The 24618-nt window shown below is 38.4% G+C and overlaps 1 protein-coding gene across 1 annotated transcript in view; it reads left to right on the top strand.

The window, feature by feature from the left end:
• RALYL (RALY RNA binding protein like) overlaps nucleotides 1-24618 on the top strand; it is a 178692-nt gene that overhangs the window by 115626 nt on the left and 38448 nt on the right. Inside the window, exons 3-4 of the mRNA XM_054385433.1 lie at nucleotides 10517-10549; nucleotides 24536-24583. Of these exons, the coding sequence (XP_054241408.1) occupies nucleotides 10517-10549; nucleotides 24536-24583 (81 nt within the window). The remainder of the gene's footprint in view (nucleotides 1-10516; nucleotides 10550-24535; nucleotides 24584-24618) is intronic.

The following is a 24618-nucleotide window of genomic DNA, read 5'->3' as shown; positions in this document are numbered from 1 at the left end:
TTAATTTTTCCTCACAAAGTTAGAGCAGAAAAGTGAAAGAATGTAAATAAATCACAATTGGGTGTAAGAAAGCAAAATAACGATTATTCTAAACACTTCCATTGGAGAGAGAGAGAAATGTTTAAGAGTCAGTACTCAAAACAAGGCACAGGCAGTCTCTCTCAGTCTGTCTGCTGGGCATTCTTCTGGCTGGATATAACACACACACACACACACCCCCCTGTATACTGACCTTGACAAGCTAAGTTTTAACAAACCTCTCTCTGCCTCTTGGCCTTCTTCCCTTTTGCCTGCTCTGGGAAAGGCAAGGGGTGACCCAAGGGCTTTGTTGTGTTTTTCTGTGGATTGTACATATTTGTAAATGTTGTGAATAGTGTATATTTGTACATATTCATTGCATTTCATCATAGATTGCAGGTTTGCATGTAAATACAGCTTCCTTTGCTTCCCGACTGAGTTAGCCTGGTTATTGTCAGTGTGGGAGGAGAATTCCATCTCTCACACTGTAACAGGGAGTCTCAGGTCCTTAATAACACTCAGGAAAATTTTGCTTCTGCAGACAAATCACAGATAGATAGAGAATAAGTTCAAAACCCAAAAATATTTCAAATACACTTGTCATGTTGATTTGTTTCTTCAGCCATATTATTCCTAGTATGTGGCAATTCCAGTAACAACTGGACAAGAAGAATGTCTTTCTTCCTTAAAAAAAAATAAAATCTTTCACTTCAAAATTTTGAAAACACCAGTTAGCTTCTTTGTAGATAGTCCTTCTCAGATTATCCATATATGCTAAGTCTTATTTTTCTATCATATTTCTTTGAATCCACCTCCGTGAGAGTTTTTAAATTATGGTCTTGCCTTAGACCTGTTTGGAAGTATGTCCTGCATAAATACTTGCCTTTCTTCCCATCTCCTCTCAAGTTATTTATTAGACTTACAAAATTTTTCTTACTTTTTTTTTCTTTGTTAAGAGGAAGCCAATGACATCTACTTACACCCACAGATAATCTGCATCCTTTTTCATAGCTCAGTACTTTTCCTCTTGCAGGAGATGATATATGGTAACACACGACTGATGTTTTCTTCCATCAGTGCCCAGACACAATAATCACACTCACGCTCAGAGATTACAAATTTGGAGACCACACCTGGAATATTGCATCCAGTTTGGGACTCCCCAGTTCAAGAGGGGACTCTCTAGTTGAGAGAGTCCAATGGAGAGGTACCAGGATGACTGAGGGACTGGAGCACTCTGCTTTATGAGGAGAGGCTGAGAGCCCTGGGGCTTTATAGTCTGGAGAAGAGAAGATTGAGATGGGATTTAATAAATGTTTATAAATATCTGAGGGATGGGTGTCAAGGGGAGGGGACAGGCTCTGTTCAGTTGCACCCTGTGACAGGACAAGGGGTAATGGATATGAAGTACAGCACAGGAGGTTCCACCTCAACATGAGGAGAAATTTCTTCACTGTGAGGCTCACAGCACTGGAACAGGCTCCCCAGAGAGGTTGTGGAGTCTTCTTCTCTGGAGACTTTCAAGACCCATCTGGATGTGTTCCTGTGTGACCTGTGCTGGATTCTATGGTCCTGCTCTGGCAGGGGGGTTGGACTCAATGATCTCTGGAGGTCCCTTCCAACCCCTAACATCCTCTGATCTTGTGAATTGTCTGTTCTCTTATTTTTTGCTGCTTTTTTTCCCCAGGTTTTTAATCTTCTTTCTTACTTTTTTCATCCCCTGTGAAACCTGAAGCAATATACTATAGCTAAAATAATTAAAGATAAAACCATTTTTTTTCATGGTTTTTAATCACTGCTTATATTGCAGTGAAATAGAACACATACTCACAATTTCCCAGTGACATTAAAATTAAGTTTTCATTCTTATCCAAGAATTTGTACTGCTAATTTAAATGAGAAAAAAAAAAAGGGGGGGGGGGGGGGGGGGGGAGGTCTTATAATTAAAAAAGCAAATTCCTGAAAGATCCAGAGCATTGATGGTTTTGCCTGCAGGAAACAGAAATAGTACTTGTAGTCATTCAGTCAGTTTGCATCTTGACAGTCTGAGCCCCATTCCTGTCACTTATTACACATGAGCTTTCTACCCTTTATTACTGCATGGCTTCTTGCATTTGATTTAAGAAACAATCAGAATTTGGATTCAGTGTGTTCTAGCAGAAAGATGCTGTCTTCTGTAGATACTCAGCTGTTTCAGTTAGCTTAAAAAGAAAAAGGATAGTACCAACAGCATATTAAAAATAATAACAATAAGCAGATGCCAAGATGGCTTTTTCACATTTGAGTTCTAGTGAAGCAGGTACCATGGAAATAGTACCTGGTTTTGTAACTACTGCTGTTTGGTCACTGTCTTATTTACTTTATAGAGGTCTTAAAAGGACATGGAGTTCATGACACAAAAGAAAGTGCTTGTCCTAACATCACAAATGCACAGCAGCATTTTTCATTCTCAGGAATTTAGTATACCCTTAATTGCAGCAGCAATCAGAGGTGCAGGGGAAGGCTGTGCTTCTGAGCATCACTTTTTGGTCTCTTAATTAGACATTGGTTCTCACATAATGTAGCACCTCTAATCGTATAGAAGGCAGAAATGCAGTCTGGGAGATGCTAATGTGCTGCAAGGGCAGAGGTTAGGGGGCTTGGAAACAGCAAGAGAAATATGATGCTGGGTTATGTATTTAGTATTCTGTGAATAAATAAGGAAAGCTCGTTAAATGAGAGGCTGTAACTTGGCTTCTATTTTAACATGAATAATATCAGAAGAAGATATATGAAAATAGTTTAAGAGAAAATTAATTGTTAAGTAAGATTAAAAACTAGGGAGGGCTATGCTGTGTGCAAAACAAAGGGACAATAGGAACATATTAGTATGCAGTGCATTATTAAGAAGTTTATTTCTAAGTGAATTCTACTGGTCTGGGAGTATTCTGCCTGATAATGTTACCCAGCTTGCCAGGACTGAAACTTAGTGCTGTTGGTGCACAATGTCAAATGTAATTTTATTTTTTAAAAGATACTTTACAAATTTAATGTTGGTTTTTTTTTTTTATGGTGGATTACATTACTGGTATTGCTAGAATTTCTGGGAAAAACATTGACTGCTTTACTGAAAAGTACCAAATGTATTCACAAATGTGAGTGTGAATTTATTATCCCTCAAGAAATGAGCAATTTCTGGTATCTACTGCCATAAAAATCTACATTATATTTTTCAGTCTTGCAAGAGTGAAGCTCTTCTAGGAAAAGGCATGACAAACATGAATCATACAGTGTCAGAGCAGTGCCTCTCCTGTAACTACTTTCAAGTGTTAGTGGTGTCATTGAGGGAAAAGGAGATGAAGCCTCTACCCCTGCGATCTTGAAAGGCAATGCCTGCATTAACCTTCGTCTATTTCTGACTACAAATAGCCGTGCAGTAGAGTAGTATTGATTGTGCACATCAGATCAGTCAACACTGTTTTGTTCATCCTCTCCTGATGAACTCATTCTAGATGTTTTAAGACCATTACATACTGACCTGAATGTTCTTTCTCTGCTTTAGAGCAGAAGAGGGTCAGGTGACATCAGTTTCATGGAAGGAATGATTAAAGAGATCAGAAACAGGACTTTGAGGGAGATAGCTAAATATGCTACTAGAGCTTTTTAAAAAATTCTATCTGTTGTTGGGAGCAGAGATTTTTGGAAAATGAATAACTGTTAATGTATTACAGGGGAAAAAAAAACACAACAAAACAAACAAACACCACAAATACAAAACCACTGTGGTGGCATGGAGTTACTTTGATTTTTCCAGTTTCCTTTGCTTACTTGAACAAAGACACCAAATTGAGCTGGGGTTGTTCAGCCTGGAGAGGAGGAGGCTGAGGGGATGAGAAGAAATGGCCTGAAGCTGCACCAGAGGAGGTTTAGATTAGATATTAGGAAATATTTCTTCACCAAAAGGGTCATCAGGCACTGGAACAGGCTGTCCAGGGAAGTGATGGAGTCACCATCCCTGGAGGTGTTTAAAAGACATTGGGATGAGGAGCCTATGGGCATATTATAACAGTTGTGTACTTTCCTGAAGGAAAAATGAGTTCATATTCTTGATCCATGCAAGAATTTCACTTTGAATCTGAGCATTCATTTCTTCATGACTGGAATCATCCTGCAGATCTGTACAGCAGTACAGATTAAATTCAGTTTAGCTTCCTTATCACTTTGGTTTCAGAAGACTCCTCTTGGGTGGTGTGGGAAGAAACTGCAGTCACTAACTATCTAAGAAGATGCTCATATGTAGAGTCTGAATTAATTTCTCTTCAAGTCACAACTTAGTTTTTCTCCAACACACCCACACTTACCTCATCTCTGAGAATCCATGCCACTGTTTATATTGTCTTTGTGATGTATGGATTCATAGAGGAAAATGCAGTCAAGCCAGGTAAAGTGGTAACTAGCTACTGAAATTCTGTTAGATGGATATGATATTATTTTTCAGTTCTAATTCTCTAAAAATACAGCATTATTAAACAACCTTCAGATGACTTAGAGCTTTTGTGGTTTTCTCTCTTCTTGCTGCCTAAAATTTGTGCCACTCATTAAGATTATTGCAAACTACTTCTTTTACTGCTCTCCCCATGCCTCCTTTTCCTACCACAATCCTGAAAGCCTTCCATTCCATGTGTTACAACAGTAGTGCACTCAGTATCCAACATGACAATGTGAATTTGCACTGTTGTATCAAGACCAAATTTGCATATCTTGATTTATATTTTATCCTAGCCTCTTGCTGTTGCAAAAATTAGCATAGGGAGGAGGCAACCTCTTTAAAACACTTCTTCCCCGTATTGAAAACTACCATTTATTCAGTTTTCAACTGTTAAGTTTTAGAGATAATTTTGGATAGACTATTCAGTCGCACTCTCTTAACTGATGGCTAAGGATTATCTGTCCTGTTAACTCACATGGAAATAAATCCTTGGGCTCCCTGAAACTTGTACTTATAGTAAGAATTTGATGTTTACAAATAAGGTAAAAAGATTCAGATTTTGTTGGGAAACTCAGTAAATAGGGTCATATACAATGTACATCTGTAAAAAACTTCCCCAAGGAGCTTATTCCCATGGCTGATTTTTCTCATTGTGCAAAATTGTCCTTTTGTGTCCAATTAGAATCTCCCCATGAGTTAACTTTCAGGGAATTAGATCCTATTTTCCCAGCTTGAATATGAGGTTTTCACATAAGGCAATATTAAAGGCTTTAAAAATCAGGCTAATTCTTACCTATTATCTGCCTTTTGTTCTATCCCCTAAGTCAGATAGCATGTCAGAGTAAGTTTACACTGAGAAATGACATTCTGAGCTTACAGCACTTTAGTTTCCATCCATGATTTGAGGGATGGATTTTATCTGTACTAGAATTTTAATGTTTCAATAAATAACAGAAGCATTTAGCTCTGTAGAATCGATCTTCCCAAGAGCACTCATATTTTCTTATTTATACAGCTTTTGCTATTATGGAATAGTCCTGAAAACAATATAATTTGTGTTGTTTTTTCTCCCCAGAGTCATCAATTGCAACGGCAGCCGCCAGTTTGAAGTGCAGCTTGCTAAATGTTTTAATATTTGTAAAACTTGACATAAAGCTGTAAATTATTCCACCATACCCTCTGCTTCTGAAACACTTCTGACAGATTAGATCTCCTATACAGCTGGTCTAACATATATTTATTCCAGAATATGAGAGTGCATCTTAATGAAACTTACCATTGTTTATAATGATATTTATGGAAGTTTCAGAAGACAGAATGAGCTTCTTCCCCAATCCTATCTGACAACACTTACTGATGTCCAGAAAAAATTACCTTGGATTGAAATTAGTTTAAGTCACAGAAATCATTATAAATGCCAAGGAGGGAAGTAGAGATGGAAGGAAGGAGAGAGGGAAGAATTACATAGTGTACACCAGCAGTTGACATTTCAGTCTAAACAGACAGTGGAAGTTACGTGAAATAGTATTTGTTCTGTAAATTAAGACATGCTGTTATTAGATTTGTGTGCATTCTATTCAAATACTGGGGGGTTACCAAAAGTTCTATGGTTTAGAAAGGAAAGGGATTAGATAACAAAATGTGAGCAATATTGCTTAAAAATTTCTGAAGGAAGATGTTTTCTGGTCATTAATGACTGTTGCCTTCAAATCACAAAGTCAACATGAAGAGAAAAATACAACCTTGGTCAATTTCTATGAATGGCAACTACTTCAGTTTTTTTGAAAGGTCCCTTCAGTTTTCCCTGGCTACCATTTTAAAATTAAATTCATTGGCAAACACAGTGAGCCATAAATCTGAATGTTCTTTGGCATCACACATTTTTGCTATATCTTTGGTTCCTAAAGCTGTACAGCACAAAGAGGTAGACATGGTTGATGAGTAAATAAGTCAGCCATATCAATCATACAAAATATGCATTAACACTGTATGGCAAATTTATCCAGCAGCTGACATCAACAATGCTTTTTAGTTGGCCTGACTTTTCTACATGGCTTGAATGAAAAACTTGGATCCTCTGGAATCATCTGAATTCCTGTGAGAGGTACTAACTCTTCCAGTCTCCCTGAAAACAGCAGTCATTATTCATACATTTCACAGTCAAAGAGAAAATTTGTGATGTCAGCAACACATTCAAGTTATCCTCCTTGGGAATTCTGATTTGAAGACTACAACCCAAAATGGTGACTATTCTAAAAAGAATTTGATTTCTGGCCATCACTTCCCCTGATTCAGGGTAAAAGGTTTTACTATATTAAAAAGTCAGAATAAGAACCCTTTAAAATTCCCCGTGATTTTCTTACTAACTTGTCAGAGATGAAATTATGTGATTCCCCACAAGAAAGAATGGGTTGATTCATAATGAGTTACCTTGGAGAGTGCTTGGCTAAAATCCAGTTGCTTGTGTACCATAGTGATATTGCTAGAAATGTTACCCACTTTGCCCTGCAAATTGGTTTTGGGAAGGAGAGGCAAAGATTCTTCAACAAGAAATTATATCAATTTATATATCCTGAGTCAGGCCTCAGATGTAAAAACCATCTTGCTTGTAATCTTAATAAGACAATTATGCAGTGAAAATAGAGTTTACTTTGGGATCTTCCTGTCCTTAAATGATTTGCTTACAAGTCAAAGAGGGATTCACATCCCTGTAGTCCAGTCACATTTCCTTATGTTTGTCTGCAAACCTTGAAATATTTTTCTATTTACATGTTCAGTCCATATCAGAGATGGGCTTCAGATAATTGGCATTAATATAAGCAAACTCAGCATCAAGGGAAATCAAGAAATACACAGTTATGTTCATCAGACCTTGTAAAATAAGAGTAAAATAGTACATGGGAAATTTCTGGAGTCCTTATTTTAAACACAGTGTGTCAGAACTGTGTCATATCAATGAGTACAAATTGATTGCCTATACCTGGTTGCTTTAAAGTGACCAATTTTAACTGAGTGTAAAAGTTCTTTTTTTTTCTCCTGCAAAAACTTATCCATTATGTGTAGATAAAGGCAGACTTATCAAAAAGTCTTAGCTCAGAATTAAAGGGATACACAACGTGTCTGCCATGTCCCAGTCATGATACTGATTAGTCTGCTTCCTTTCCAAACTGAGATATTGCTTTGACATTTTGGCAAACTGAAACTTTCTGATTGGAAATCATTTCAGGAAGGAAAGAAAGAGATGAAAAAAGAAAGGAAGAGAGAAAAATCATGATCAATACAGCTTCCTTACCACTCCTACATTATTAAAACATTAATCCCTTTGTTTACTGTCCAACCTATTATTTCTCACATGCTGAACACATTTTTGCAAGAAAGAACATTTCTGTTTTAACATTTTTCTTGTATCTGTGTGACAACCCTTCCCATAGCTTATCAGGATTACTCTTTCTGAGATACCATATTTAATTTTACAAGACTTTCTCAAAACTCAGGACATTCTGATGTGCTGCAGGCCTGAAAAGAAAGGTAAAACATCCATAATATGTATTGATAAATGTCACCTGTAAAGGCAGTTGTTTTATATGATGTTGCAGTTTTAAAACCTTTGTAATTCATTTGGCATACACTGAACTACCAATTTAAATAAAAGGCCAACAGGTAATTGTATTCCTTTACTATGAGGAACACTAGAACTGCTTTAAAGCAATGCAGCAAATTATCTAAAACCATTTAGTCAAATATAGTAGAGAGGGGGTCAAACTGAGGGCAACCCTATTTAAATCAAATTGAATTTCATCTTGAGAATGGATTTCAAATAGATTTTTAATTGCAGTATTTTGTCCACAGGGCATTCTATCACACACTTTTCATTTCCAAGTAAAATCCACCAAATTGTCCTCCATCAGGATAATGCCAGGTGTCTCTCTGTTAAAATATTGCTGTATTATGATGTAAATATGTCCAGAGGCTTTTGTTCTTGCTCATTTATAGCTAATCTTTTGAGCCAAACAGTGGGTACTTCTCAGACCTGAAAAAGAGAGAACACAGCCAGAACACTCTTTGGACTTGTTCTCATGCAGAGAAGAGCAACTGCAAAGATGGTGCAAATGTTTTCCTGTGATGGTGTGACCCACAGCAGGAAGAGCTGGTCTGTGAAGTGGGCATGATGGCTGCACAGACCCTGCAGGAGAAGGATGCAACTCTACACATAAAGGGCCCCATCAGTTTCTTGCTCCCTGGCAGTGCTGCATCAGCACTGAGGATGCCAAGCTAAGCATCTTTTTTTGGTGCTATGGAGGTTTTGGTGTGAGACATGGCAGTATGGGAGGGAGAGCATTTGTGCCAGCTCTGGGATTCCCCTAGAGAAGGTTACACCCAGCTTTGGCCTTCCAGTGTGCTTCCACAGCCATCAGTGATCCCATCTTCCTCTTTTACTTTCATTCAGATCATAGTCTCAGAAAGAAATGAAAGGATAAACTATATTCACGAGGATAACAGAAAAGTTACAACATTTTTGATACATTTTGACCTTTCTTCAAGCCTTATGCAAGTTGTCTTTGCCACTGCTGGAAATCTAATCCCAGGAAATTAAGTTAAAGTACAGAGGAAGATGACATTGTAAGTGAAGACAGGCTCCTAAGTGATTCTGTAGAAGAGGTAGTAAATGATTTGCAAAAGGATGACATACATTATTTTTCAATTAAATACAGAATTACGTCATCCTCTCAAAAGGACAGTGACAAATTCACTTTTGGTAAATACCCTTTTGGATAGATGGCAAGAGCTGGACTAGTCAGTTGGTTTCTCAGTTTCTTGGAAAAAGCCTTTGCTAAATGAATGATAAATACAGATATACTTACTGGGTTTTCTACAAAGATTTCTGTGAAAGGTTAGTTTTTGAAACATTGACAAAATACTTACAGTATTTTGTTCACAACCAGTCCTGTTTACAGTTCCTATTTAAAATACTTTGTTGTGGGACTGAATTGCTTTCAGATGGGAGACAATATCACGGTTCCAGATGTGACATACTCTGCTTTGTTAGAAACATTTTTCTTAAAGGCTATGAAGAGACATTAAGTACCTGGATTTATTATTTGCTGTTCCTCCTAGCACAGTAGTCAGAGAAAATTACACACACAACAGAGAATGTCTGCATCACTGACATGCTATATAACCTCTCAAAATAACTGAGTTGTCCATTTGCTTTAACTATGTTTATAAAGAACCCTCAAGTCACATGCTAATGGTTCTAACAGGCAGCTGATTTTAGTAAACTCATTGTAGCCAGAATACCCTACAAAAATAAGGACAGCCAGTTGCAGCTACTGGAGCAGAAATACAGTACAATAACATAGACAAGGATTTTTAAATCTGTCCTGGTTGAGTGGAAATTATTAGTAGAAGTGTGGAAGTGATGCAGGTCCTCACTGAGAGCAGCAACAGCAGGGAGTTGGAGGACAAGACTTTAGCAAGTGACTTTAGAATGATTCTGGGTCTACCAAACCAGTGGCATACAAGTCCAGCAGAAGGCTGATTGTGGCAGATGTGACAGAATTTCTCGTGATGAAGAAGTGACCATGTCATATGAACAGAAGGTGTTGGAAAATGAACAAAATGTGTGGAAGCCCTCAAGGAGAGGGCTAGATTTTATGTTTAAAGTTGAAAAAGAAAGAAAAAATAAAAATTCAATATCTTCCAAGAAGAAAAACATAGAAAATTTGAAGGATCAAATATTACTTGTTCACTCTAGACTTTCCATGTAAATACCTGCACAAGTCATCTGAAGCTGTGAATTTTAAAGGGTCTAGATGTGCTGCTTTGTAAATATTTGATTCCTAACCCAAAGCTTAGTTAGGTAAATGTGAGTTAAGCTCCTAGCATAATGTATCAGGTTCTTCTGTTGTTAATTTGTGTATTGATCACCAAGTAAATTTGATGCTGTGGGTGGCTGTTTTAAAGTCATTGTTAGATGTTCTGAAATACAGTAAATAAACATACTTAAAATTTCTGTTATTCCCTTGACAGACTTGAATCAAAGGAGCCTTTTCTGTCTGTTGGGTAAGTAGGATTATGTATGTTTCCAGATATATTTATATATTCAACTACCACATGATGAATTTAAGAGATTATGTAGAGCATAAACATCTTGTGTCAACACTGTGGTTATTTACTATAACTAAGCTTAGAAAAAAAAACAGTTATTAGTCAATAAAGTCAGCAGTTGTGGATATCTCCCTTCATAAAAACACTAAGGAGTGTATTTTTGCCTCTATCGACTAACAAAGCTTACAGTAAAAGATGTAGAAGTTAAATGTTGCATTGAAAGGTAGCTGGCTAATTATTTTGTTTTCACTGATCTTTCAGTAAGAAAACATCTCAAATGTTATCTACAGCACTTGTCTAAGCCACTCAATTGAGATTTTTAAAAGAAACTTGATAGTTTCTTTTAAAATAAAAGTATTGTGGTACTTCAATAACAGAAATAATTTTTAGCCTACCTATGGATTGCTCCATTGATTTGCATGTTATAGCTGTTGTCTTCACAGACTCATAGCTGCTTAAACAGGAATATAATCTCTGTACTAAAACAATCAACCAATCTTTCTAATAGCTTGTTTTAAAATGTTTTTATGCTGAAAAAACAAAAAAGTGCCTTTCTTTTATAAAATGTAGACCATTGTATATACAAAATGTGTCTGTATTTTACTTCTGAGCTAGAAAGTCCACTTTTCATGCAGTATTTTTCCTTTTAACTTCTTTGTTTAAAACTTGCCTAAGGTTCCTAACATTCTCACTCACTGTTTTTCTGCAGAAGTCCATATTCTTTGTCTCTATTCTCATTTTTCTTTGCTCACAACAGCATGCTTCATGCTACAAAGAACACAACATGCAGACAAAAGATCCCATGCAATTGACATGTTAATTCTACCACGTAGTTAGCCATAGCTTCCAAATTGTTGTATTAACTTCAGATAAAACAGTCTGCTTCGAGTTCTGAAGTGAGAATTAAAGTTAGCAAACATAGAATTGTCTGTTATGAACAGAGAAACTCAACAAAACAGTACAAGCAAGTTCAAGATATGTCTCAGCTTGTATCGCATAACGTAATTTTTGTTTGAGTATATTTTGAATTCATTCTTTGCCATTTATTCTTTATACCAACTCAAAATTGTGGCAAAAACAAGTCAAATGCTGGTCAAACTGAGAGGTGTGAGGTATATGCTCTTCATCTGTATGCTTTGATACGTCCAAATTTACTACCAAATCCAATCACTTCTGTTACTACTTTTCATTGCTCCGCTTGTAACTTGTCCTGTTGAGCTTTTTTGAGGCTTCCACTCTGATACACAGGTGATTACCTGAAAATCTCAACATTAAGATTAAAAAAGAAGTTACATGCCATTGTGGTGGAGAAGCAAACTTCAAAGTATAAAAATCCAGGAAGCAAATATAAGACAGTGATAGCAATCATATTAATGGCAATTGCCACAAAATAATAAATCCTGCTTCTGTAGTTCTTGGCATGATCTTAAGAAATTTTCTGGCAATTTTAGGATATTTGGGGATGTCTGCCTAGGAGGAATCATTATGCATATGTTTGGGGTCTGGGTTTGTTTCCACATTGGTGGCCACTTTAAATCCACTTTACTCCACATAGCCATTCTCTATTGCTTTGTCACTAAACTGAATTCCTCTTGAGAAGCCTAACCTGAGTAAATAGACTTAGCACTTCCCAAAAGTTTGCCTGTAACGTCCTTGAATTGTTTTTTGCAAGTACATAGTGATAAGGATAGAAAATTTAGTCCCTGCCTCTTTGCTACTTTTGCCTTTTACTGCTGTATTTTCTTCAGCCCAAAGAAGGGCTTCAAACAGAGCATCCACCTCATTGTTACAAAGTCAGAGAGAGTCCCAGACTAATTGGGAGGGATCACTTGTTCAAAGAATGAGCTCTTGTGCCAAGATCTCTATCTAAGATTTTTACTCAAACCAACAGCTGCAACCATCAGGCTTTTAGAATACAGTAAATATTTGCAGAAGAAATGCTGACTCAACCTTGATTGGACTAACAGAGGAGTGCTTTCAATGCCTTTTGCAGCCAGAGCTGGTCAAAACACCAATCTAAATTACTTTATTTTGCCTACAGATGACTTGGTCCTGCACACCAGTCTTTGATTCATCTGCCTTCTGCAACAGAGATTTTTTTTCCTGCATTTTCATTATGCTGCCTTGTAGAGGCTAATTATGCTCTTTCATTTTGCCATGACAAATTCTTGGTACTTTTCCATTGCTAATTCTGTTTGGAAGGGAAGGGAACATGCAGTGTGTCAGCCTAAAAGCTCAAGACTGACGCAGTTGGTAGATCTCTGCATATATGTGCAGGGCTGGTGCTTTCCCATAAGAGATTCCACCAAGTGGTTCTTGGTTCTTCAAACAGCACATTGCTCCCCTCTCTCAGAAAGCAGGAAGCTACAGAGAGGAGCAGACCCCATCACTTGCTGTTGTAGTGTCTCAAATGCAGGGAGAAAACAATCTGAGCTGTTCAGGACAGAGTATCTAAATTTAATGTTATGATTTTGGGCTAGTTGAATTTGAGGTAGCTATTGTCTTCCTTTGTCTCCTAGAGGTGAAAATAAAATTCTTGGGGAAGGGTGAAACACCTGACACTGCTGGATACTGAGTGTTAGCCTTTAGATACAGAGGGTGCTTCTCCCCACAGGTGTTATTGAACTTCTGGACTTTTGTGTCTATATTAAACCCAAGCAAGTCAGGCAATAGTCTGGACTTTCTCTCCTCTTCATATTATGCAGCACTCATGTCCATTCAGGGTTACCTAAATAAATAAATAAGTTGTGCAGATAGTCAGAATGCCTGGAAGACTTCACCATAATAGGCAACAGTTGTGGTAAAACTCCATCAAAGTGGACTATTGACAACTCATCAAACTAACTTCATGCAGAAGCCTTTGAAGGATTCAGACCTAGAAAGACTAAGCAGGTCAAGAGGTAAAAAAGAACCTGGATACTACAAAAAAGGACAGCCTGAAAGCTGTCTTACATAAAGCTCATTCTACTTTGTGGCAAAGGATGTGTAATATTTAAAATGTTTTTTTTTTTTTCTTAATAGCCAACAGATTTTATTATCCACATTCACTCTTCATATTTGGCATGTTGTTGATAATAATGGTGCATAGTTACACCCTCAACAAAACTGTTACCTTGCCCTCTAGATTATTAGAGTGATTAGAGTTACTAACCACTCACCCAGCTGTTTCACAGCAGCTGATTCATGGCAACTACGTGCATGGAAATGTTTAGCCCTTGCTAAATTCCAGTTAATCATAGAATTGTTAGGGTTGGAAGGGACCTCAAGGATCATCTAGTTCCAACCCCCCTGCCATGGGCAGGGATACCTCACCTTAAAAACCTCCAGAGATGGGGCTTCTACCACCTCCCTGGGAAACCTCTTCCAGTGTCTCACCACCCTCACGGTGTAAAACTTCTTCCTAACATCCAACCTGAATCTACCCCACTTCTAGTTTTGCTCCATTCCCCTAGTCCTATTGCTACTTGACATCTTAAAAAGTCCCTAGCCAGCTTTCTTGTAGACCCCCTTAAGATACTGGAAGTCCACAATAAGGTCTCCTTGGAGCCTTCTGTTCTCCAGACTGAATAGTCCCAATTCTCTCAGTCTGTCCTCCTCCTTGTAGTAGGGGTTCCAGAACTGGATGCAGTACTCCAGGTGGGGTGGAGTAGAGGGGGAGAATCACCTCCCTCAACCTGCTGGCTATGCTTCTCTTCATGCAGCCCAGGATGTGATTGGCTTTCTGGGCTGCAAGTGCACACTGGTGGCTCATGCTGAGCTTCTCATCCAGCAGCACCCACAAGTCCCTTTCTTCAGGGCTGTTCTCAAGCCAGACACTGCCCAGCCTATATTGGTGCTTGGGATTGCCCCAACTCAGATGTAGGACCTTGTGCTTGGTGTTGTTGAACCTAATGAAGTTGTCTTGGGCTCACCTCTCCAGCCTGTCCAGGTCCCTCTGGATGGCATCCCTTCCCTCCAGCCTGTCTCTGCACCACACAGCTTGGTGTCAACAGCAAACTTGCTGAGGGTGCACTCAATGCCACTGTCCACGTCACCGACAAAGATGTTGAACAAGACTGGTCCCAGGACTGAGCCCTGAGGGACTCTGCTTGTCACTGGCCTCCACTGGGGCATGGAGCCATTGGCAGCCACATAATACTATATATAGATTTGTAACTGATCATCTGTCAGAGCCCTGTAATTCAAAACTCATTTTGGAAGCCAAAAGCAGCATCTTTTGCTGCAGCATTGCAGCAGCATCTTTTAAGACCTGTAATACTATTATATGGGCAACAGAGACCATAACGATTTGCAGCTCTCTCCCACAGCAGAAACTCTTTGATTATTCTTCTTTGTATCTAAGCGTACTTGCATGGAACTTTCTTAACATCAAGGCTTTCCTTTTGCACATGCAATGGTAGAAAATCCATCACAGTAACTAACAAGTCTGTCAAACTTTAAAGCATGTATGCCATCTTCATTAAATGTCACTTAATAACATGACATCAGAAGACAGATGGAGAGAGAATAGAGCTGGTTTGGGTTTTTTTCTGAGGCTAGTGAGAACTTAGATTAATTTACTGCCAACTACAGGGGATGGCATTATTTCTGGATTAGAGGCAATAGCTCTTCAATGAGATTGTCTTTGAAAATGCATGTGTTTTATACCTCTGGTTGTCAGCTGAGATTCTATCTATTTCTCTTTCTATTGTGTTGATGTTAAAAAAAAACAACCAACAATACAAACCACTGACTTTTTCACTCTTTTTTTTTTTTTTTTTGTCTTTTCTTTAAAACTGGTTGTTTGCTATAAACAGTTTAAATTTAGGTAGAAAGCCCAGAGAGAGACATAAGTCATTTCCAACCTGAATAATCCTATGATACGAGAGAGAGAGACAAGAAAAATTGGCACTAATTGATACTTTTTTTTCATTCTCAGTGTAAAGACTAGAGATCTGCATGAGCTACTACTTTCCTCACCCAGGTCTTGTTCTGGGACATGTATGATAATAGAAAACACTGGAAATATGTGGCTTTCCAAATCACAGCTTAATCACAGTACCTTTTGAATCACAGGTACTTAGTTCTACAAGAGATAGAGGAATTTTGGCAGGCCTGGCTTTAGGAAGCCCTTCAAAACACGAATAGCCTTAATTTTCTTCTGGCAGAACCGTTCTGAGAAACATCTAATAACTGGAATTTGTCACTCACATTTCCTCCTCCAGCTCAGTACTGTTTTCTTTCCTCTAAGGCTATTTTGCAGAATATCTATAGGAAAAATCTCTTTAAATACCTCTTTGAGGGATCTCATTCTGCCAAAGTAAGTTGTTGAAAGAAAATCCTAGTTCTTGCAGGCTCTGCTAGGATAATATTCAGCTGACTTCCAAAATATGCATGTTCTTTCAGTTCACAGTAAGGTTTCTTTCTACCAGACAATAGGTTATAAAGCAGAAACCGGAATGTCATCTTCTGTACAACTTGAAGCCCATCCTGATTATCAGATAGCTCCAGTGGAAAGAGCAGACACTATACCTACTGCTTCAATCCAGCTTTTGAAGTGAGATAAGAAAATTATTTTCTTTCAACAGAGGAAAAAAATAAAAAGTAGAGGAGATACTGGATGCGTTTTACACTGTTAGCATGAAAGCAATAAAGCTACCTACCCAAACATAATCTTGTAACTCTCATTCACATTCAAGTGAGGTATTAAAAGGCTGTATTTTCATTAAAATGTAGGAGGATTGAACACACTTCACAATTATTTAAGCTCATTGTTTATAGACAGGCAGACTTTCTTTTTGCTTAAATCCAGACAGGCTGTGTGATGTAGGCAGCAGCAGGTCTTCTGCATTTGCAGAGGGTACCAACTGTTGCATTATGTGTGAGGTTTACCCTTGAGGGAGAAGGAGAAGTCAGGAAATTGCAAAGGCTCTCTGCATGATGAGGGTGCCAGAACAGTCCCCAAAGAGACAGGAGGGGTTTGAGGAATGATAACACATATGTAAAGCCGGGGATCTTCATGTGGAAGAGATTGAGAAACCGACAGGAGGGATATGAGGAACGATAACACATATGTAAAGCCGGGGATCTTCATGTGGAAGAGATTGAGGAACCGACAGGAGGGATATGAGGAACGATAACAGATATGTAAAGCCGGGGATCTTCATGTGGAAGAGATTGAGGAACCGACAGGAGGGATATGAGGAACGATAACAGATATGTAAAGCCGGGGATCTTCATGTGGAAGAGATTGAGAAACCCACAGGAGGGATATGAGGAACGATAACACATATGTAAAGCCGGGGATCTTCATGTGGAAGAGATTGAGAATCTACACTCTCAAACAGTGCAGGAACTTCACTGTTTTATGCATTTATAAAATGAGGTTTTGCTTGAAGGTACCTCTGAAAAAGCCTCATTATTGGTCCACTGCTGCTACTACATTTGTCAGTGTTTTTGTGTCCTGATTCAGTGTTTAAAGACTCCAGATTATGCATTTTTGAGTCAGCTGCAATATAAGCAATTATTTTATGGTTTCCCTGTTTTCCTGAACTTCTTCATTCTCCACCACTTGTATTTTCATATACAGAGAAAAAGATATGTTGCATAGAAAACAGACTAATATATTTGACACCCCAACCCCCCCCAAAAAGTATTTTCCTAATTTTATTAACTTTTATTACCAACAAATTCCACAAATATGCACCTTAACAAATTTATTTTCCCCTCTGACCTCAATAACATCAGTAACAACATACTTCATAATTGAGAAAGGCAACGGAGCATGAGATCACTGTTTTTCTCTTTTGGTTATTCTGTTTACCTTTCCCTTTTACATCCTCTCTGTTATTTCTGTCATCCAAGACTGCCCTTTCATTAGTAATTCTAGGAAAACAATAAATATGCACGTCATTTATGTGTGAGTTAATGATGAACCGTTCCTCAGTACTGAATGGCTGTAATCTCGCTGATGTACGAGACAGGATGTTCTCTAGAGCAGGGAAAATTATGTGCAGGAGAGTTTCTGAAGGAAAGCTGGGAGGCTGAAACATTCAGTGGGGAGAATGAAAGGAAATCGCCAAGGTTGCAGGAGCATAAGAATCAAAAGTCCAGGGGAAAGGACTATACAAAGAAGCAAAAAGAGTAGTGTTCTACAATGAGAGATGGAGAGAGGAAGGAAGGACAGCATTTGGTGGTCAAGTAGCCTCACAGTTACTGTGAGAAGTCACATCTTGTCTTACTGGATATTCAGCTGTGTGCTAGCATGTACTAGCACACCCTGCATTCGAAATAAAACAAAAGAAGAATGTCCTGATATTAAGCAAACTTTCAACTAGTAAAATGTACCATATCCTAGGTTGTTCTCTAAAAAATTACAGTACTACATTCCTTGCTGTCCTTTTTAAAATTGCCTCCATACTTTCCCCCACCTCATGAAAAAAAAACAATTATCTTGCCCTTATTAATTGAATAAATGTACAGAATTATAATCCATTGTTAACTTATGGTTGCAGAATTACTATGGAAATTCATCTGTAATTAAAATTTACAAATAGTAGGGTTTGTTCAATCATTTGGCATTTTGGGACAAGTGGTCTGGGGTTTTGGTGGTTATTTTTTTGGTTTTAATTATATCTATTTGCACTCATAACTGCATTATGGAAATGAATGTAAAATGTTTTTTTGCAACTATTTTTTGTCTTCCAACTCACTCTTTTTTTTGCTGTAAACCTCCAAGAATATCAGTTGAAGGAATTACTGACAATTTTAATTTTGACAGTAAGTATGTGGGCAAAAAGCAGGCTCTGGAGAATATTTCTTTCTCTGTAGAACATGCAGCCTGAACTGGAAAACAGAAGCTGCCTTCCATTTCTATCAACATTCTCAGCTTTAACTAAAAATTGAATAATCTCTAAAGTAAAGGTGGAATTTAGCCCATCCATTTGGTTCATGTACTGGGGGAATGTAGGTAACTATCCACTGAAAAGTGCCCTGAAATCTCCACCTTTTCTTTTTTCAGTAGCTCATGTAAGTCATTGCCATCTGATTGATTTTCTAAGAGAGAAAGTTGTCATCTCTCAGTGCTTATCCTCTAAATCATCTAATCATCCTCACCCACTCCCCTTTTTTATTTTCACATCAGTTCAGACTGATTCTCTTTTGCACTCAACAGGAACAGTTCCTAGCACTATTTTTACATGACAAGAGAAATGATGTTGCAAATGACTGGAATACTAGCTCCAGCCATTAGGTTGATGTGTGCTTCCTAAAAGAGTTTGATTGAAGGAATATGGCTTCTGTATTTAATATTTTTATCCAGCCCTGACAGCAGAGAAGCAATTGACAGTAGAAATGGTGATAGCACTGTCAAGTGAATTAAGATACGTTATGCCTGGTTTGTCAACATCTATGATTTATAAATACATCTTTGTACCTGTGAAAAGGAAGAAAGATATGAGCTAAGGGTGACTTATCTGCAAGACAAAAATTCCTGTTGCCATGAAAATAAGAAAAGCTATTTCTGCTCTATTCCACATTAACTGTTCTAAAATCAGAATAACTCCACTGAAGTCAGTTTTACTCACTAATGTTTAGAGCTAAGTTAAAACAGGATGTGATCATTAGTTCATAAATAGCTTTAGTTGGCATAGGACAGAGAACACAAGAAGGATTAAACTGTACTAATATATTCTAAATACGCAATACCATCAGAGAAATAAAGACATAACTGTATCCATAGGTTTGTTTCAAAGATGCAGAAGCATAATTTTGCATTTGTAGACTGCCACATCTGCAACTGCTGAAATGCATGGGAAATTAGAATATCTACAGCATCATAACTCTGAAAAAATGGGGAATCCTTTCTTTTTCAGACATACACAACTTTAAGTGAAGTGAAATGAAGCCAAAAGAGACAGCTTGTACAAGATTATCTTGGTGATGCTAGGTCAGAAAAAGGAACCATGACTTTTGCTTAACAGAAACACACTTTATTGATGAGTTTTCTTTTCCTCAGTGTGAGCATTTTAGTGTCTTTTACTGTCTTCTATTTTAATAGCATCATAATGCACACAGTTCTGTTCTTAATATTGCAGAGATGACGTGTTTGTGGGTAACTGTTCTGCCTGTTTACAGTGCCATTAGGAAACTGCTGACTCCACCAATTCACAGGCTCATTTAAACCTTCCTCTGCTTCCAACTTGCTGAGTATTTGGTATTCAACACCGTGCCAGTCATTTCTTGCAGTCTCTGTAACACAGACTGTTGGGTTGCTAAGGAATGACTCTCAAGAGGTTAAGAGCCCTGCAGTCACCTCAGTCTCAGTGCTAGTGATTATCACTGCTAATTTTCTGCTTCATGTTTTATAACCAGCACTGACCAAAGCTTATGTATGTCTCTTGGCATACATAAGTGTCAGCAATTATGGCTGTAGGTGGCGAGATGTACTGGTCACTTTCCCAGTATAATGTCTTTATGACATTATGACAAATGAAACATCATTCAGCTCATTTAAAAAAAAAAAAAAAAAAAAAAAAAAAAAAGCCAAGTGATATCAGTTGGAAAATCAGAAGAGACTGGTTTTTTTCTCCTAGATCATCTTTTCATTGTTGGTTTATAGCCTTTTCAATATGCATACAGGACAAGTGCTTCATAACCAAGAGGACTACAACCCCAGCTCTCTAAGGGTCTCACATGATGTCTTGCATCCATGGGCTGTTAACTCAGTAGTCACAATGAAGGACACCTAACCCCAGGAGCTACAGCATGTTGCTTTTGTTTTGCCACAGCTTCATTTATAATTTCAGAGAGGGGAAAAAGACATGAATATAAAGTATCCACATTAAGATTTCTCAAAGCTTTAAACCCACCCTGTCTTACTCCATAGAGGTCAATGTCTACAGACAAGGTCCTACAGTGCTGTTCCTCTTCTGTTACTTTAACAAAGAGCGTGGAAAGATAGATATCTTTTCTCTGTGACCAGCACTTATTCCATTGGCTGTATTCAAGGAGACTAAGTAATGGCAAAGAGAAAAAGGAAATGAGCCCCTAGCTCTGTTGAGAGCTCATAGTAGCCCATCCACCTCTAGTACCTCAGGGTTCTATTCCTACCTTGAAGGTTAAGTAGCTGTTGCTTACATCTTTGCCAGTGGTCCCTGTATGTGCAGAACTGGCACTTTCCCCCTCCATGGGGGTGGTACTTCCACGCATAAAGGCTTTTCAGCAGTGCAGACAAATCCCAAATAGTCTGTAGGGAAAGCAGAGACTCCTTCCTGGATTCTGCTGAAGTGCCCAGCACCCGTATCACAGGACATGGATTTAGCTAACAGGGATGTCCTTGAATTCTGGTGATTTCATTTACACCAAACTCAGAATAGAAATGTAAGCAAATCAACTTCTGTTGCCTTGTCAGCTGTGCTAACAGGTTGCACTGTCAAAGGCCACAATATGTTTGCATCTTGTATCCAGCCATGGGATCAGTAACCTTTTGGCAGAGTTATGGATGGGAAGGACAAATTGGGTAAAATGCTTGCTGCAGCTAAAGCCATGTGTGTGCCCATTTCAGAGACTGACTGTTGTGTAACATACAGAATACCTGCAATTACTTCTTATCTCAGTAGCAGTGGATGCTACAGAATTAAACTATGGGAAAATGCAACAGAACAACCTTCCAGTACCTGAAGGGGGATGGAGAGAGACTGTTTGCAAAGGCCTGTAGTGACAGGATAAGGCTCAGTGGTTTCAAACTAAAGAGTAGATTTAGGAGGATGCTAGGAGCAAGTTCTTTACCATGAGGGTAGTAGAGCACTGGAAGAGGTTTCCCAGAGAGGTACTTGAGGCCCCATTCCTGGAGATATACAAGCTGAGGCTTGACAGGGTGCTAAGCAACCTCATCTTGTTGAGGATGCCCCTGCTTACTGCAGAGGGGGATGGACTGGATGAGCTTTGGTGGTACTTCCAACCCAGACCATCCAATGATTCTATGACCTAACTTTAAGGTTAGAGGCAGCATCTGTAATAGAGCTGTTTAAATAGCTTCAGCTGTAAAACACTACATGAAAACCACTGAGGTTTCTCCTTGTGAAAATTAAGGACCACATAGTGCTATCAGAAGCTTATGAAGTAATGAAATACTTCTAAAAGATAATATAAGCAACCCATACAAATTTATAAGCATTCATAAATTACACTGTCAAGTGACAACCAGAATCCAAAATGTGCTTCTACGTTTTGCTGTTCTGATCTCACAGATAAGCATTAGAGCATGTGTGTTGAAACTGTTATTTGCAAAGCTGAAGGAACATAAGGAACTGAGTCCAGTTTCAAGACAGATGCTACATGAACAGGAACCAGAGTAAAAGAATGAAATTCACAGAGGCTGACTGATGTCAAAATTGCTTCTCTCAAAAGAGAAGTATTACCCAAGACATGACAGTATTTTTTTTTTAATTGTAAGTCACACATTCTAACACAAAAACATTCTGCAGGAAGACTGTCACAGGATCTCCTCAGTGGTACAGTGAGAGAACGAGAGCAGAAGGTAGAGAAGGAGACAAGCTGCCATTTGCCACACCAGAAACCCTTTCCTGCATTTCCTCTACCCAACATATCCACTGCCTGAGACTCCCCTCATTTGAGGAATATGCGAGTCCTTCCCAAACACTTGGCTTTCTCAAGCCTCCTGACTTTTTTCACTAGCACACTTAGCTCCCAGCCTGAGATCTATTTCCTCCCTGTGCACCATTAAGGGCACCATTCTCAGGAATGGCTTTGAGTCATCTCTCTCCTGGCATTTATATGTAAAAGATAAATTCCACACTCTGAAAGCCCAGTAAGGGGCCAGGAGTCCTTATTGTGTCCTATGGGCCAGAGCTGGGTTGCCATGGGAAAATAAAGCTGCCCTTGAGCTTTATCTGGTATGAAGTGAATTATTCTCTATCAACTTCATGGTCTTCAACCTTGAAAAACTGAGTTTATCTGGTCTTTATGCAAATTGAATGAATGTCACTCCAGGTGAAAGGTCTCATGTGACAGGTCTTTTAAATTTAATCTTTGTTCTTCAAATTGCCTGTTATCTTCTACTTAAAAACATCAATTGAATATTAAGTATGGGCTTACTGCAGCTATTAATCATACAGCTAAATAAAACCACTAGCATGCTGTGAATAGCTGTAAGTAGAATAATAGCTTTGCTACCTGGCACCTCTTGGCTCCATGTAGCCTGGCTATAGAGTGAAAGACAAACTTATAAGAGCTGTTACATAGTTTAGGGAAAATTTTGCAGGCATTGTGTAAAGGTACAGCAACATGATAGCTATGCAAGGTGTAGCTGTTATTGCTTAATCTTGTTTTGCTTCCTTTGTCACACACAATTCCCCTGCTGCTGGGTTCTACTGTCTTAGGGCTATTTTATTTAATAAGTGCTTCATATAAAATGTATATATAGGGCTTTATTTTCTCAAACAAACTACCAACAAGGCTTTCTCACCTGGTGAGCCTCATGGTCTTGCTGGTGCAGTATTATCTAGATAGACAGTAGAACTTATCCTATCACTTGCACTTGGGCACTTGCATCTGAGGCAGACAGTGCAAGGGCAGAAACTGTCCCCTGATCTCCTGCTCCTTTCAAAGATTTTTCTGACAGTTGCAGACAGGGGAAATTGCAAGCCTTCAAATTGAAAACACTGGGATGAAATGATTACTGAGGTAATTTAAGCCTGTCCATTCTATTTTTCCCCTGCTTTTCAGTGGTCAACTTCTGAAACACAGCAAAGGGGAGTAAAAGGGGAAAAAGGCATTATATGCAAAAAAGCAAAACCCAACAAATCCAAAGAACTCCAGAATTGTCAACCCATTATTGAAATGATGCACTCAGAAAACCTGAAGATATTTTGCTCAGTATTCAAGAGAAAAAATTAACCAGAAGTCCACTCCCTGTGAAGACAAACGTCATTAATATGTAGCTACCATCTTTCATCTCCCTCTATTTTTGTCTGTTCTAATGCTCTCCTTTTATACCTTTCTGCCTTCTTATTTAAAGTTTCTTCTCTTTTGGAATACTTTCCTCATATCTCTCTTCTTTATCACTCATAATTTCCCTTCTCAGGCAGGTGAAAAACTCAGGGTTTGTGTTACTAGTCCATCATGCAGAGTGCATATCCCTTGTGACTTTTCTTTGCAGACTGCTCTTTCAGATGTGCGAGATAAACTTCATTGCCATTTATTGATAATGGAGTGCAAAACTAGGAAGATCAATCTAGGATTGGCAGCTTTCCAATTGACAGCTCAAAAATAATTTTCCCATGGACCTTTGCAATTTCCCACCTGTATTTGTTTCCCTTAGTTGTTCCTGTCTTTTCCCACACTGGCATGTACATTCCATTCTGAACTTGAGAGGAAAGGCATCTCTGTTAACTCTGTTCCTTACATCATTCATCTTCCTAACTTTTTTCCTTTTCTCTTTACAATGAAAGACTTGCAAACTCAAGGACCAAAAGGCCAAGGCCTTTCATGTTTCTCATAAATCAAATTCATTGTTCTATCTCTGCTCACCAACTGATTTACCAGACTTTCCTATACTTGTCTTTCTAGTCCACTGGGTTTGCTGTTAGTCCAGCAAAGAAGAGGGCTCTGGTATTAGTGTGCTCACCTCATTTCATCACTCAGAGACTTACACTATAAGGATCCTCTAATTACAGATCTGTCATGCTGTGTTAAATCCTTTCTATACATGCTGTCAAATGCTTACACTGTTCTGTGTGCCCCAGACTTTGCATTTCCAAATACTCTGCAGTGGTAGCTCTCAACAACATTGAACAACATCATGTACAACAGTGTAAAGTTGTGGAAAAGAAGTGGAAGGACTTTAAATGTGAGAGGAAGACAATGTTACCAGAAAATCTTTAATCAATGTATAATTTTCTATAACCCAGCTCATTCTTGTTTTTCTGTGTTTTTCCACAGTGGTTATGTCTTTGATTATGATTACTACAGAGATGATTTCTACAATCGGTATGTGTGGTTATATTTTTGTACATCCAACGCCA

Source organism: Indicator indicator, chromosome 12 (genome assembly GCF_027791375.1).
Source record: "Indicator indicator isolate 239-I01 chromosome 12, UM_Iind_1.1, whole genome shotgun sequence".
Lineage (NCBI taxonomy): Eukaryota > Metazoa > Chordata > Aves > Piciformes > Indicatoridae > Indicator > Indicator indicator.
This window is presented reverse-complemented; position numbering and strand designations above follow the sequence as displayed.